General features: G+C 51.0%; 7 protein-coding genes across 7 annotated transcripts; 3 read left to right on the top strand and 4 right to left on the bottom strand.

The window, feature by feature from the left end:
* Positions 1 to 55: 55 nt before the first annotated feature.
* On the bottom strand, positions 56 to 538 carry SETTUDRAFT_162773 (uncharacterized protein). The gene has a single exon (XM_008026988.1). It carries the CDS (start codon positions 378 to 380, stop codon positions 195 to 197), a length of 186 nt encoding a protein of 61 aa, XP_008025179.1. The 5' UTR covers positions 381 to 538; the 3' UTR covers positions 56 to 194.
* A 385-nt stretch (positions 539 to 923) lies between these two features.
* On the top strand, positions 924 to 2168 carry SETTUDRAFT_134629 (uncharacterized protein). The gene is made up of 2 exons (XM_008026987.1): positions 924 to 1207; positions 1269 to 2168. The coding sequence occupies exons 1-2, from the start codon at positions 954 to 956 to the stop codon at positions 2083 to 2085; spliced, it is 1071 nt and encodes a 356-aa protein (XP_008025178.1). The 5' UTR covers positions 924 to 953; the 3' UTR covers positions 2086 to 2168.
* Positions 2169 to 2837: 669 nt separating this feature from the next.
* On the bottom strand, positions 2838 to 4073 carry SETTUDRAFT_153314 (uncharacterized protein; the record flags this gene model as incomplete). Its single annotated transcript, XM_008026986.1, has 1 exon — positions 2838 to 4073. One exon carries the CDS (start codon positions 4071 to 4073, stop codon positions 2838 to 2840), a length of 1236 nt encoding a protein of 411 aa, XP_008025177.1.
* Positions 4074 to 4615: 542 nt separating this feature from the next.
* SETTUDRAFT_88609 (uncharacterized protein) lies at positions 4616 to 5149 on the bottom strand (the record flags this gene model as incomplete). Its single annotated transcript, XM_008026985.1, has 1 exon — positions 4616 to 5149. The coding sequence occupies one exon, from the start codon at positions 5147 to 5149 to the stop codon at positions 4616 to 4618; it is 534 nt and encodes a 177-aa protein (XP_008025176.1).
* Positions 5150 to 5885: 736 nt separating this feature from the next.
* SETTUDRAFT_153311 (uncharacterized protein) lies at positions 5886 to 7702 on the top strand (the record flags this gene model as incomplete). Its single annotated transcript, XM_008026984.1, has 6 exons — positions 5886 to 5985; positions 6038 to 6262; positions 6313 to 6396; positions 6453 to 6824; positions 6879 to 6907; positions 6968 to 7702. 6 exons carry the CDS (start codon positions 5886 to 5888, stop codon positions 7700 to 7702), a joined length of 1545 nt encoding a protein of 514 aa, XP_008025175.1.
* A 263-nt stretch (positions 7703 to 7965) lies between these two features.
* Positions 7966 to 9122, top strand: SETTUDRAFT_162770 (uncharacterized protein). Its single transcript, XM_008026983.1, has 2 exons — positions 7966 to 8420; positions 8496 to 9122. The coding sequence occupies exons 1-2, from the start codon at positions 7982 to 7984 to the stop codon at positions 8693 to 8695; spliced, it is 639 nt and encodes a 212-aa protein (XP_008025174.1). The 5' UTR covers positions 7966 to 7981; the 3' UTR covers positions 8696 to 9122.
* Positions 9123 to 12916: 3794 nt separating this feature from the next.
* Positions 12917 to 13812, bottom strand: SETTUDRAFT_153309 (uncharacterized protein; the record flags this gene model as incomplete). Its single annotated transcript, XM_008026982.1, has 3 exons — positions 12917 to 13164; positions 13329 to 13546; positions 13634 to 13812. 3 exons carry the CDS (start codon positions 13810 to 13812, stop codon positions 12917 to 12919), a joined length of 645 nt encoding a protein of 214 aa, XP_008025173.1.
* Positions 13813 to 15339: the final 1527 nt, after the last annotated feature.

The raw sequence follows: 15339 nt of genomic DNA, 5'->3' as shown, positions 1-15339 counted from the left end.
CACGGCGTTTGGACATGGCTCCGCTGGGTGTTGTCGAAGAGGAATACCCCCGTTGGGAACTTGTATTATACGATTATACATACATGCAGAAGGCTCGTCTGGTTTTGGCCGAGTGGTGCGGCGTGGGGCATTCATTCATGCCGAACGCAAAGGGCTCGCTCGACTTGGATACTTGGGCTGATGTCAGCCCGAGGTTATGTGTATAGAGCCAAGCATGTCGTCGCCGCAAGCACACCACGTGGACCATTTGATTGCGTAGTCCAGGTCCGGGTTGCGGCTTGCAAGCCGGCCTTGTCACCGACCTTATCTTTTGGCGGCGTTGCTGGCTTTGCTTGGCCTTGTTGCCCCACGTAAGTACTTCGTTGGGCGCACGCATGCATGCCACGCCCTCGTTCTTCTTCGTGCGTGCCAAGCCAAACACACCAGGAAAATCAACGCCGACTTGCTCAGCCTCTGTTTGTTTCCTTGTCCAGTCAGTCTACCGATCGTTGTGCAACCTCAATACCCTCCTACTGGTGCCGTGTGTGTATGTGTGTGTGTGTGTGTGTGGCAGGGACCAAGACTGCAGGGCGGGCACATACATACATAGATATATGTCAGCGGTACGTACCCGACACACCGGCTCCAAATTGCATATGACGATTATATAAGTCGACCTGCATATGCGTGCTACGATGCATCCCGGCGGAAACAACGATGCTACGAGGTGTGGTTTGAAAGACACAGACAGCGAGAGGAGAGCGTGATACCTGCAATCATCGCTTTCCACTCAAGTACTCAAGTACTGTACCCAGACATACTTGGCCACTTTTCCCGTTGCCTGTGTCTTTGATACCTACCCGCCATCTCCCGACGTGTTTTTTCATGGTCCCAGATCAAAGTATCTTTCGCAAACTCTTTGGAACTGTCATTAACCATACACAGCAAAAAGGGCGCCAAGATAGATATACGCCATGACTTCAGCGACACCACCCGAGGGCTCGATATCATCCAAGCCTACCATTCTGCATCTAGGCGACGACATCCGATGGAACCATGACCTGTACGCAGAGCTACAGAGCAAGTTCCACATTGTACGCACCTACTCCATGGCAAGACAAGACTTTATCCACGCCTTGCGAGACAAGCGGTGGGGCGACTTTGTAGGCATGTACCGCCCGTTTTGGAACACCGGGGGTGAAATGGGCAATTGGGATGAAGAACTCATGTATGTTTTTTTTTGGTATTTTTTTCCTCTTACACCTTCACAGTATCTGACAATGTCACAGTTCTCTCCTCCCGTCATCCTGTAAAATCTACGCTTCCGCTGGCGCAGGCTTCGACTGGGTCGATACGCGCACCCTCGCCCAACATGGAACCATATACTGTAACTCGGCGTCTGCTTGTACCGAATCCGTCGCCGACGCCGCCATTGTCCTGATTCTCTCCTGCTACCGCGCCATACCCTGGTCTTTTCTCGCCGCCCGCTCCCTTTCGCCTGACGCCTTTTCAAACGCAAACCGCAACATTGGTGCCGTCACGCACAATCCCAATGGCAGCATACTGGGCATTATTGGCCTGGGACGAATTGGAATGCGCATTGCCGAGAAAGCCACGCGAGCATTTGAAATGCGCGTTGCCTACTATGATGTTGTGCGCATGCCCGAGGAGAGGGAGAAGAGCGTCGGCGCAACCTATTGTGCTACGCTGCCAGAGTTACTAGCCATGTCGGATTGCGTCCTGGTTGCTACGCCATTCAATGGCGAGACGCTGCTGTCTACGGCCCAGTTCCAGCAGTTCAAGCACGGCGCGCGTCTGGTGAATATCGCAAGGGGCAAATTGATAGATGAGGAGGCGCTGAACAAGGCCATGGATGATGGAACCGTTTCTGCCGCTGGCCTCGATGTGCATGCCAATGAGCCGCATGTGAACCCCAGGTTAGCGACGAGGGACAACGTCATGGTCTTGAGTCATACGGCGGGTGCGAGCGTCGAGAGCCACGTGGGGTTTGAGCGGTTGGGAATGGAAAATTTGCTTGGGTGGCTGAAGCATGGGGAGAAGGGGTGTGTGAGTGCCGTGAATTTGCACTGGTTGAAGAGAGATTAGGCGGCGACATGTTGGTATTCACCAGCATCACCATGTTCAATGGGCTGTCAAGGTACACAACGAGAATGTAGTATGTTTTGAAGTTGATGACTCGCATGATTGCATTCCTTGCTCCAAGCCAACAAACGAGGAAACACCAGCTCCACCGTAGGTGTATCGTGTGTCAGCTGATGGCAAGAAGTGCGAGCATGGGGCCTACCATGACTTACCATGGTTCTATCCAACACGGTCATCACCCCTCTTGTTAGCCTAGGTGTACTCGCCACACTAGTTTCCAGGAGCCACCGCACGCCATTAGAACGACGTGACTCGGGGAGGTAAGAGTAGGATTTTGGCCCCCGTTTTTTGTTATCGAGGAAACAGCCGAAGCCAAAAACCCCCGCTCGACATGTACACAATTAGCAAACAACGATATAGGGACCCACATCAAATGCTGCATCGGCGGCGCCTTTCGTCTGTCGGCCCCCCTTGCACGTGTCGCAGGCTTGGTGCCTTTTGTTGTCTATCACCGACCCGGCAGAAATCGCTCGACAGCTCCAAGGCCGTGGGCCCTGATTGAAGTGCGGCTGTCGGTTTCTCTTCGCTCGCATGGTCGTGGCGTGTGTAAGCATTCTCCTCCGAATCCGGAGGGGAATAAAGACCCCAGTCTCGACGCTTCGCTCGCTTATGCGGAGGGGGTCCTGCAATTTGGTTTAATAACCCAGTAATCGAGTTTGGAACGCGGACTAAGAAGTGTGTGTAGATGGTCTTGATTAAAACCAACCGTCTGCGCTGTCGTCCGAGTCACTCCCTGGAGAGTCTCGACTTCGACGACGATCCTCTGGTAGGTCATTGTCGAGCGAGTCTTCGATTTTGTCTCGAATTCCCACTCCTGGACCATCGTCATCGTCGTCGTTGTCGAACTCCTCCTCCTTCCACCCAGCTGCTCCAGACATTGCTAGCACACGCTGAAGGTGCCACTGCAATTCAAGCAGGCCCGGGTCCGGGAGGGGTCTTTCCTTGGGGTCATCGGTCGATAGCGCAAACCTGGTGCCGCTAACTAGTAGAACTGAATCATGGTCGTTGGTGGGATTGATTCGAAAAAATGGGCCATAGCCCTTGCCAGATGACCGCCGGTCGTAGGAAGGCTTAGGCTCCACAAAGAGGTTTACCCTTTTACTTGACTCGCGCTCCTCCAGAACAAGCCAGTGGAACTCGAGTTCGAGTTGAGTTTTGTCTTCTGACATTTGTACTGGTCGGAGTGCAAAGACACCCTTGGTATGAAAGCGGTGTAGGGTAGACGTTAGTGTGAGCATGTTTTCGACCGTCTCGGTCCCTTTGTTCTCGTTCGGATCCACAAAGATCTTTCCACGCCATGCTTCTACCAATTTGCTTGGCCAGAACATCCCCAGAACTTTCCAAAAGTCTTTAACTCGCTCACCATTTTCCCCTCCAAATGCGCACCATGGGTAAACATGGGCAGCATCGGTCGCTCCCATCCTCGAAACCACGCAAAGGTTGCCGTCCCTCTTCTTGCAGCGTGCTGCAACGTCTGGCGACCGTGCAGGGGAAGATTCTCTACTGCCGTGTTTTCGCTTCGACCTAGTACGCGACGTACTAGTCTGCGGTGACATTGTGCGAAGAGGGGAGGATGGGACTTGGTTGAAGGGGGTGAACCGTGACGAGGTTGGCGATGTAGCATTTGAAGCGGTCATGGTCGTTGCCGCTGATTTCTGTTGCCAGAGGCGGACGACGTCTACTGTTTTAGGTTCGAACCAGGAATCTTCGTCCGCGAAGCATTTCCACAGCGACTCGGACTGTACAATTTCTCTGATCTTCTCCAAATTGGCAATCTGAAAGAACGCCCATGAGACTGGAGGGAGATCTATTCGGCGTCCGAGATCTCGTGCTTGTTCGAACAATTGTCGGCGCTCATCAGAGCGCTGGGTAAAACGTTCGTTGTCGTCCTCTGGCCTTACATCCTTCCAGCTTGGGATGACAAGATCCATCGTTGTGAGTTAGTGTGTACAGCTAGAAATGTGGTAAAAGCTGTTGTGAATGATAAAAAAATGCGGGACTGTCATGTTAGCTGCACATTTTTCAACAGTGTTGAGGGTGAAGGGGGTTTACTCACAGTTGTCGAGATACTTGCCGTCCTGGGTGAAAGAAGAAGAAGAAGCAGAAGAATCAAGACAGGATCAGTATTTACCTTGACCTTGACTGTGCCTACCACATAATTATGAATGAAGGAAGGCCCATAGGGCAGAACCAAGAAGCAACTTCCGTTCTATTGATAGGTTAGGAATGGATCTATGGTGCAGAACCATGGATACGGTCTAGGTTTCAACCACATTCCAGAGCCCTCAGCGTATTAATGCTTGGATTAATCCTTGCCAGGTAGAAAACCAGCAGGCACTCGGTAGAGGTTTGTCTAGCTACTTCTCCATGCGGCGGTGCTCGTGCCACGAGAGGTTTGGCATTATAGATTTTGTGACGCGGTATCTTATTCCAGCGATGACGGCTGATATAATTGGTGTGGGCTATCTGATTGCTATTCGGCATTGATGAATTCCCATACCACGCCATCAGATAGCTTGTTACCAGTCCTTGCCAGCTTTTGGAGTCCCTTTTCAGGACTGAGCACTATAGGGCGTAGGACCCACCAATCGAGCATTTGCATAATGTAGCCTCCCTTTGGGACTGGGGTGAGAGTAAGATGCCTCCAACCGTCACGCTCTTCTGCGGTACACTTCAATCTCCCGTCCCACCCGTGGCATATAAACTTGTTGGAACTGCAATTTCGAAATCCAAGCCAGCCCTCGCGCTCGACACATGACCAATGGATGGAGCCGCGACTGCCGATGGGAGCCAGGACGACGCTCCCGTCAAGCAGTGTTAATACATTTTCGCTTGAGACGGCACGAATGATGACGGTGGAGCCATGCGAAGGGACCCAAGTGCCCGACCTTTGGCCTTGGGTAGGGTCGGCGAGAGTATGTTCCGAGGTTGCAGCAGGGGTAAAGACGCTGCAATTGTCCATGTTTGAGAGGGACGCATCGCTCGACTGGCAGTACTCGGATGACATGCTGGGTGCTCGAAGGACGGTTCCTGTTCTGGATGGGGAAGCGGGCCCGTCCATGTCGTTGTGGATGGCGTCGGTGGATGCTGGCATTATGCGGGGTAAAGAAAGACCGAGGCCCCGACGGCTATTCCGTTTTGGGACAGCATGCAGCTCTCTCCCGCGTGGCCATGACGCTCAGCACGGCACGGCAAAAGCGTGACGAACTTGGAAGAAGAAGAAGAAGAACGACTTATGCTGAGTTACAATGTCTACATGTCTAAATATAGCCTACCAAATACTAAGCAGTCTGGCACTCGCCGTGCCTGATAGCACACCGACTTGTCATGTTGCGAAGCGAGTACAGGAGGATTTGTTGATTATACTATGTTGATGATTGTGTCGGGTGTCTCTGCCCCATAGAAATGCATGTGTAAGCCCGCTAGACTGGGTGCACAACTAGGACCCATGCACGTCGAGAATCAAGCAGCCAACGGTCAAATGCTTAGGCACACGAGCCGTATCTTGTGCCGGCCATGCCCCCTGATATGGCAGCCCACCGGCTCTGATGCCCCACCATCGTATCCACCGTCCAGAGCGCGAACGGCCAAGTGCGACCTCTTTCGAGCAGCGCGATAAGACCGCGTGATAACCCGATAGCGACGTTTAAAATGCTCCATGGTGGCGACCAAGTTGCTGGAACCTGCTCGCTTGGTCGTTCGCAGAGAGTCTTCTTTGTTGCGTGCCCCATTGTCGACCCAACATGGCGAGTTCCAAGAGAAGCGACACGGTCGTGGCCGCCGCCGTGCACAAGAGCGATGAGCATTCCATGACCGACGACGAGAGGCGGCTGGCCGAGATGGGTACCGAGTGCAGCTGCATGGCCGCTGGAGCAATTCACTAATGTACCTGCAGGCCACATCCAGGAGCTGGAGCGGCATTTCTCCAAACTCTCGCTGATAGGCCTCGCTTCGACGACGACCATATCCTGGACCGGACTCGGTTTGGGCATTGTCACCGAGATCAATGCTGGAGGCCCGGGAGCCATCATCTATGGATTCATACTCGTCACCATCCTGCAATGCTTCCTCGGTGCTTCTCTTGCAGAGTTTGTCTCGAGCTATCCTACCGAGGGTGGCAGTAAGTGGCATGGTGAAGAGCTGCATGATGAATTCTGACCAGGCCTGCAGTGTACCACTGGATTGCTGCTGTTGCGCCTAGAAAACAGGCACTGTTCTTGAGTTTTCTCACGGGCTGGTTCACAGTCTGCGGATGTAAGCTGCTGCCCATGGTATTTAGCCCACGTGTGCTGACCTGATTTCCTTGCCAGGGATTTTCACCACGGCATCCACCAACCTCATCTATGCCCAGACACTGGGTGCGCTGATTGCCCTCTACCACCCGAACATGACGGTCAAGACTTGGGAAATCTTTGTCATCTACCAAGGTCTGAATTTGTTGACTGCCTCGGTTGTCCTTTTTGGCAACAAGGTGATTCCAAGTCTCAACAGATTCTCTCTCTTTTATTTGCAGATTGGCTGGCTGGTTGTGCTCGTCACTGTTGTGGCTTGTGCACCAACATACCAGAGCCCTGAGTTCGTCTTCCGTACCTGGATCAACAATACGGGCTGGGAAAACAACGTCATCGCCTTTGCCGTGGGTCTCGTTAATCCATTGTACAGTCTTGGTGGGCTTGATGGAGGTGAGCAGTCATGCACACGTGCCTTTTGATTCTCGGCTGACCGACTTTACTTAGTGACACACATTACGGAAGAAATGCCCAATGTAAGTCACTGCATGGCAGGCTCTGATTGATGTGCATCAGCAAGACTGACTAGACATCAGCCATCACGCAACGCGCCTCTGGCCATAGCTATTACCCTCACCATCGCATTCTGTACCGGCATCAGCTACCTGATCGGGCTCATGTCCAGCGTACAAGACTACGCTGCGCTTGCTACCACCAACACTGGGCTCCCTCTGGCCGAGCTCTTTCGCCAGGCGACACAATCGGCGGGCGGTGCTTTTGGGCTTACCTTTATCCTCTTCATCGCACTGGGCCCATGCGTCATATCGTCGCAGCTTTCCACGTCGCGCGTCTTGTGGGCGTTTGCGCGAGACGGCGCCATGCCTTGGTCAGCGACATGGGCACGCGTCAGCTCGCGGTTTGGCATCCCATTCAACTCGCAACTGCTCGTGGCAGCAGCAAATGCAGCGCTGGGATGTCTCTACCTGGGCAGCTCGACGGCTTTCAACGCCATGCTGGGGTCTGCCGTCACGGTCAATAACATTGCCTACTACATCCCCATCTTGACCAACCTGTTGACGGGCAGGCGCAACATGTACAAGGGCGCCTTTCACATGGGCAGTTTGGGCTTCGTCGTCAACATTGTCACCATTTGCTGGCTTACCTTTGCCATTGTCTTCTTCAGCTTCCCGTACTCGATGCCTGTTGAGGCGGCCAACATGAACTACACGTGCGTCGTGGTTGGCTCGCTGCCATTTCTGATTATTGGCTGGTGGTTCTGGATCAAGCCGACGTACAAGGACAAGATGGCGCGGACTGGTAGATGGGATTGATTGGGAGATTGTGCAGGTCGGAGGGGAGGCGGGACGGGGGTTGTGTAGATGGAGAAGAACAGAATGGAAGTTGTTGCCGACTCGAGTATGCTTGAGCATGGGATGGGAGGTGGTGAGGCTGCAGTATGGCGGACTAATGCTGGTTGGTGGTTGGGTAAGTACTTGTGATAGAAAGGTCCGAGCGCCGCACAACCCACCCATGACAGCATGCATCGTCAGCCTTGACTGCGCAACCACATCAAATGAATTGAGCCGCCACATCACGCGAATAGAGCCGCCATGGACCCCAGCATCAAGCTCACACGCGCCCTCGCGCGGCGCTCCATGCGGCCATGTCGCCGTGACGCCAGCTTGACATGGCCAGGCCGAGCGCGATGCTTCCACGACACGCGCCCCGCCCTTGTTCAGCCCAGACGCCCCAAATCGCGCGACCGAGGGCCCAAGAGCAGCGAAGACACGCAGACCGACTTTGGCGCCTTGGACATGCTGCGCAACACAGTCGCCCCGGCAACCTCCATCGACGCCTGCACAGCCGATGGCTTCGCGCTGAACAACCAGATGCGCATCAGCGGCACCGGCGTCCTGCTCGTGGGCGGCGAAGCATACCGCTGGCGGCCATGGCATGGCGCCGCGACGGGAGCATTGCTGAATGCAAAGAGGCAGTGGGAGGTGCCAGAGGGCGCCTGGGGCATACTGGAGCTGGTATATCCGAAGCCCGGTACGCACAAGTCTCGCAATCTATGCCCCTTGGCAAGAAAGAGAGAGAGAGAGAGGCTGACAAAGAATTGGCTAGACCTCCTCATCATCGGCACCGGTCCCCATACCACGCCCATTGCGCCTGCGGTTCGCAAATACCTCAACGACCTGGGCATCCGGCTCGAGATCCAGGACACCAGGAACGCGGCAGCCCAATTCAATCTGCTTGCAACGGAGCGCGGAGTCGGCCAGGTTGCTGCGGCACTGATACCGGTTGGGTGGAGACAAGGGCGCTGAGTATGCATACATACCATCAGAGAGCCGCACAACTTGTTGGATGCGCGCCGCCAGGCCCGCAGTCGCCAAACCCAGACATCTAGTACAATACATACATGACGACACTGCCGAGGCCAACACGTATGCCTGAGTACCCTCCACTGTACTCTGAACCTCCACCACCAAAGGCAATCATTGTTGCATACACGGGGGTTCAATAATGCACGATAACATCAGAGGAAAACATGCAAGGAAAAGAGAATCGGCGCAAGCCACAGCAATGCCAAGTCACTACCTCAATCGAGTTCCAACACGGCAGAATAGTAAAGCTTTCCTCACTGCACCGCGAATTCAGCACCGTCCCCTCTTCCTACAAGCCTAGCCCTAAGGTCCCCCTTTCCACTCTTGCTCAGCTGATCTAACAGCGTAGAGTCATCTGTCAGGCTTGCCCCAGCCATATACTCTCTAACCTTCTGCGACTCAGCAACCTGCACAAACGCCGACCAAGTATTTCCCACGAGGGTAAACTTGGTCTTGGTGACAAATAACACCACCAGCAGCGCCACAAGAGAGAAATGCGCCACAAGTGTCCATAAAAATATCATGAGGCCCGCGTAGCTGCGCGGATAGAGAACGTTGTCAAACAAAGATACGACAACAGTGTCGACGCGGTCAAATGCAGCCTGTTGACTGTAATAGTTGGTCATGGAAAGGACGGTAATGAGACAAGACAGCGCCCATTCCACCGAGAAGCCAGCTTCCATGGCGCCTGTAAAAATAGCGGCGAGTGCAGGGTCGGCTGAAATGACCTTGGTAGGGCGTGGATCGAAGCTGCGAAGGTGCGTAACTAGAGGCGTCCCAGTGAGGAAGACTGACCAGTTCCCTGGCAGCGGTACGTTCGTCCCCCTAACGGACGCTGAACTGCCCCCCATATCGCTTTGTACAATCGGGCGCCGGTACGGCGGTGGCAGGTCCCCCAGGAAACTATGCGGCTTTTGCATTTCCATGATCTGGCGTGTGCCATTCTTGGCCATGGGCATCAGGTGGGTGAGCACGTCTGATGGCTCAAAGTCTCTCCAGTACCGGAGCAACGGCTCTGTCCTATTGAACCCACTGTGAAGTCTAACATCAAGGATTGCAGCATCCCATGGTGCAAAGCATAGACTAAGGGAGATTGAGGCTTCGTCCGTTGTGTTGGTCTTCGGAAAAGTGATATTCTGCCATCCCTTTTCTGCAGCTGTGTCACTCGAACCTTTGATCACAAGGAAAGCGGTTCCAAATGCTGTCGATTTTTCGAACTGGCTTTTAAGGGACCCCATGAAGTCGTCGCCTGATCGACCTAGTTGACATATTGTGGTTTGACCTACTCCAGCTACTGTGCAGTTGAAAGGCGTTGGTATGATGGACTGCAGCATTGTTGCATTCATGCTAGGTGATACAACGCCTGCCATCTGACTGTTGAGCCCTTTTCCCTGGAAGTCAGTGATTGTGGGTGCCTGGCAAGCTACTCGAGCATCGACTGTCAAAGCGTTTCCCGTGTATGTCGCTAGACTCTGACGCAACCCGGGAGATGAATATGGCAGAAATGCTCGAAGCAACATGCCAGTATCTACCATTCCCTCGACAGTCTCAGAAGGCCGTTCGTGGTATTCACCAAACGTCGCGTAATTGGGCGGATTAGTGGTCCATGCAGAGTCACGGGCTATCCTCTCTGGGTATTCAATAGGATAAGATAAGCCAGGCCGCACTTCGGAAGCAGTCCTAGCACCAATCATTGGGCCGAGTTTTAAGTCTGAAAGCAGCAATGTTGATGAAAACTGGAGGACACTGGTAGTGATGAGCAAGAAAGTAGCCATGGCGTATACCCGATGATTCTGTCGTGACCGTGCAGTCGATCTCCAAAACTCTTCAAACACGCAACGTGCCAGTGTCCAAGGACCTGTACTCCCTGTCCTGATATTGGATATGCTCGCAGTCTCATAAACGTGTATTCCCGGCGTTGATTCCAGAAGCAGAGAGGCGAGAACAGCGCAAGCAAAAGCGGCTTGTAAGTCCACACAAGTCCTTACCACCAGGGCTGTCACGGCTACGCAGCGTGTAGCCCAACCTTCAACCATGATGTGCTTCCAAGTTTGATTCTTGCTGTCGCTGAACCACAAAAACATTAAGAACGCGCACATTGCGAGTACGGCGAGGGTGCTGGCAAGAAGAGCAAGAATGGACCTTGAGCCAAGCCGCTGAAGATCATCTTTTGCTGGAGTAGCTGACGTTTCGGTGATGGATGCATTGGCATCAGGTTTCGTTGAATCTACAGCGTTGGCAGATGAGTGCATACTATCTTTCGGTCAGCAGTCAACTGCTAGATAGTGTAGCTTTACTTACCGCTCTACCCGCACATAAACATGCTCACCACGACTGGATAATCTTCTCCAGCTCAGCCAAAGTGCGACGAAAGCACACAATGCCACCATGACGGCTATAGCTATGGCGGGAAATATGATATCTCCTGAACGACCGAATCCAAGTCCACTGTATACAAGCCCGGATGTCATTGCGGGTCCATGGGCGACTGCTACCGACGAGGTGGTGACTGGGGCAACACCTATATTGTTGATACTCGGATCTCCGAACAACTCGATTTGTTCTGGTCGTTTGATCAAAGCAGGAGTCAAATCACCAGCCGGGCAGCCATCATTACAGGCGTTACTCTTACAGCAACCAAAGAAGGCTGCTTCCTGGGTAGGTAGAGCGCACGAGTAGAAATTGGCACCCAATGTGCAGTCCATGTCGGGAAAGACGCCATGAATGCTTCGGTCGTAGTGAACAGGGTAGAGATGCTGTATTGGACATATATCGCTACAGGGGTTCACGGCACAGCAGCCAGCGAACAACGTGCCAGTCGAACATGCGTACCAGTCCCCGCCTGATGGACACCAAATAGATTGGTTTCTCGCCATAATCGTAGTAGGAGCCGTAAGTTAAAAGTACAGAGAACAACTATGAATGATGAAAGAGTAGGAGAGCGAAATAATGGAAACATCCTGAACAGTTCAAGGACCAGCATTTAGCTCGTTTCTGCATGCAAGTCTGTGGTGCCGCCAAGAGCGGGGCGATAGGTCCAGATTTCAGCCGCAAGACGCCACCTGAGACCACTTTGAAGCCTATTCTCGGTTTTGCTATCTATAGTATGCCTAGGAACTTTGAAACAAATAAGAATTTGTAACACAATTGGTGGGCTGTGTAAAAGGGTGTGAGAGGGGTACGTATAAATATTGGTAGGCTGAAGAACAAGGATTGATGCAGTGTACGTCTCAAAAAGCGAGTCCATCATCTATAATGGGGAGTCTCCATGTCCATACCAGCCATACGCAATGCATTGATAATAGACAATAGTGCAGATGCAGGGCGAGGTTATCAAAATCCACTGCAGTATGTATCTATAGGCATAAGATGGGTAGCCCTACTGCGTCAAGAGTGTATTAGAGCAAATGGTTGATTTAATCGATACACGAAATAGCCTACTTGCTAAGTTGCGCACTGTTTTGACCAGGTATAAACATGTTTGCCACTGTCATCGACTGTGAGCTGTTCCTGAATGCTGCGGCAAGGAGACGCTCTCGAACTCTGGAAATTTGTAGGTTATTTTGTGAACCCGGAACTACTACCTAAATGTCACTGGCTCTTACCAGTGCAACTTTGAGTCGAGCATTCACTGTAGTAACAGAATACAAACTATGTGACGTCACGTGACCGTAGCGGGCCACCAAGCTTCACCTTTTTCTACCTCTGACCCTGATAGCGCATCGTATTTCCTAAAGATGAAATTGGAAATAACTTTCTGTAAAACCATTTACCTGGCTTGATGAATCCCTATCAATACTGATACTACCACTTCAGCTGCAAGCTAACTCTGACCCTCCCTAAACTTTTAGGCCCCATAAAATCGCTGATGACATTCGATATCCAGTAAAGCCTGTGGGAATAGGCATTGAAAATTGAGGCTTATAATGGATAGCTGAGATGAATGGAAAATGCCTATTATATACGAACTGCTTTGATTTTTCTGAACAGATGTCTGGAAAACACTGGGGATGGTGGAGTGATAGTAGGGCGGCACTCCAAATTCTTAGTTCTGTATTATCATGTTCCACCTTTTGAGGAAGAAAGGAGAAGTTGTCTTTCATCCTGAACAGGATCATCGACGCCTTTCGCACCGAACAAACGTGCTATTTTAAGAAAAAATCAATCATAGGTCAACATCCCACCATCTTGAGAGTTGAAGAACTGATTCGCACATTTTTCTTCAAGAACTGCCAATTCACTAAGATAGCCTGTGAGTCTTGCTGTATAGTGGCAACGTTGGAACTGCCAAGATTCAATGCTCGACCCGAATGACAAAGGCTCTCCTTTCTGTGCCTGGACAGCAGTATAAATGACAAAGCCGAGAAATGTGTTCATGGAGGCATTCTCAGTGGTATCATTGATTGATGCTGGAAGATTACATTCCAAGATGTTTCCTTGTGCTCTTCACACAAAGAACGTACCTTGTCCTCCTGGAGATATTAGAAATTAGGCTTGAGGTGACGGGGCTAAGGATCAGTTTCAACAAGTGGAGTATGCACCCGACCATTGTGTGCACCGCCGTTCTTGCCACCTCTCTGAATCAATATGCGCCTTGGTTTGATACCAGCAAGAGGCAGAGAATCCAAAAAGGTTTCAAAAGGTGGTACATTGGCCTTAACAAGGTCCTCAGCCATAGTGGGGTCCATTGCTGACTGATCGGATTTGGACTTCAGGTATGCGTAACAGAAGACATATTCAGCCTTGACACCCGCTTCACGAAGTGATTGCGCAATCTCTTCGGCAGACAAACTGGGATCGATTGGAATATGTTGTACGCATGCCCGTTGCTCTCCTGTGAAGAATGATAGTCATCTTTCTGGTAGTGGACTCCGAGACAATGCATAAACTTTTACCCAAAGAACCGGTGTGTCTGGTAGTGCTCGAATGGTGTGGAAGCCAGAAATTCTCGATGCATCGCCAACTATGGCTTTGAGGCCCTTAACATTGGGGTCAAAGGTAGGCAGGTTACAGTAGATGCCAGATTGGCGAAGAGAATATTGAGAACAACTCGTCATATCGTAATGTACGCGGATTGCAAAGCATCAAGACAATTGCAGGCGGATGAGATAAGCGGATGTTGGCCCGTAGTTGTACAACCAGATTATGGAAATGCAACAAAACTCTGGGCGAGTACATATGAAGCTAGATCTCAAATGACGGCACGATACATATATGCAGTTATTCCATACCGATAATGACTCTCTTCCAACCAATAATTTTCGGGATGGCGGACGAGGCTTAGGCGTAGCTTCACTAAAGTTCGCACTGTTACTTGAGCTTTGACTGCTAGATTGCAGCCCCAGCGTACAATTGCCATGAAGGGACATGCCTGTAGATGCGTTCAATCTTCTTCTATCCTGAATGCACACTCGGTCATGGTGGCATACGTTGTGCTTGTCACGTAGACTTTGAACTACAAGTGATGATAAGAAATATTATCACATTGGCCCGCCCGGTTTGCGCTCGTGCAAAAAGAAAAGCTGTTCATAAAGCTCAAGCATTGATCAATGTAAATGAGCAACAGAAGATGCTCTTGTCACAATGGTAAAAGCAGCTATCTAGCAATACCCGAATGAGGTCATCATGAAGTGAGAGAGGTTTAGCGTTGCACTCAAAGTCGCCTATGCACAAATGTCAGAGCTTGGAAGCCCATGAAAGTGTACATTGCGGGCTGTTAAACATGCTAGGGGCTAAGACCATGACCCAGTTGTACACAGAGTCACCAGAGCAGCTACCAGTATAATGAATGTGACTTTGTGACATGCTGTGTGACGTGCTTCAATAAAAGCCCTGTTTTGCTATCATGTTAGTAAAAGCTCACTATCGTACTAGAAAAAAGATACCTGGCTTATATTTCATACGATCAAAATAGGAAACAAACAGTAAAAGCATGTTTCAGTGCACATGAATATTTTCAATGGCTTGAAGTCTCTACCAAGTAATTGTTGTGAAGATGATTTTCCACAATCATACAACAGCGAGATTTATTCAAAGCTAGAGAACGAAACAACCCTTGTAGTTGTAAGTCCTTCTCACATTGTTAGCGGATTGATCACTACATATCAAAGCAATGTTAATCTAGCACGTACATACAATAGTCATGTCTTAATATAAAGAAAGCATGATCTGATGAGTTAATCCACTACCTGATGCATGTTGTAGGCTGTTCCTCTAATAGGAATATTGTGTTGTTTCTTCACTAGGCTAGTTAGCAGCTAGGCTAGCAGCTGAAACATGACTTTGCAGCTGGAATAAATAGTATAGCAACAAATCACCAACTTCGAGTTTTCTAGAAACCGCTAGGAAAGCACGCTATCTAGGAGAACCGACCACGAGGAATCGACTAACAGCACTTTCAACACCTGCAGCTAAGGCGCTAGCGCGCAGTAGGGAGAAGAAGGAGGCCTTCCTTCGTTATCTCACGCCTGTGAGAATTTTCTCACAGAGCTTGGGCTCTAATGCCAAGACTAGAGGGGCCAATAGGAACGCAGGAGCTTATTAAAGCTCAAATTCAGCAAGAAACACAGACATATCAAAACAAT

Source organism: Exserohilum turcica (assembly GCF_000359705.1).
Source record: "Exserohilum turcica Et28A unplaced genomic scaffold SETTUscaffold_2, whole genome shotgun sequence".
NCBI classification, from domain to species: Eukaryota; Fungi; Ascomycota; class Dothideomycetes; order Pleosporales; family Pleosporaceae; genus Exserohilum; species Exserohilum turcicum.
Note: the sequence above shows the minus strand (reverse complement) of the source record. Positions and strands in the feature narration are given on the sequence as shown.

Bases quoted from the DNA above. Each gene is read 5' to 3' on its own strand.
- SETTUDRAFT_162773 (XM_008026988.1), bottom strand. From the start codon at position 380: ATGCATGCGTGCGCCCAACGAAGTACTTACGTGGGGCAACAAGGCCAA.
- SETTUDRAFT_162770 (XM_008026983.1), top strand. From the start codon at position 7,982: ATGGACCCCAGCATCAAGCTCACACGCGCCCTCGCGCGGCGCTCCATG. The intron at 8,421-8,495 runs GTACGCACAAGT...AGAATTGGCTAG, and splicing joins GCTGGTATATCCGAAGCCCG to ACCTCCTCATCATCGGCACC.
- SETTUDRAFT_134629 (XM_008026987.1), top strand. From the start codon at position 954: ATGACTTCAGCGACACCACCCGAGGGCTCGATATCATCCAAGCCTACC. The intron at 1,208-1,268 runs GTATGTTTTTTT...ACAATGTCACAG, and splicing joins AATTGGGATGAAGAACTCAT to TTCTCTCCTCCCGTCATCCT.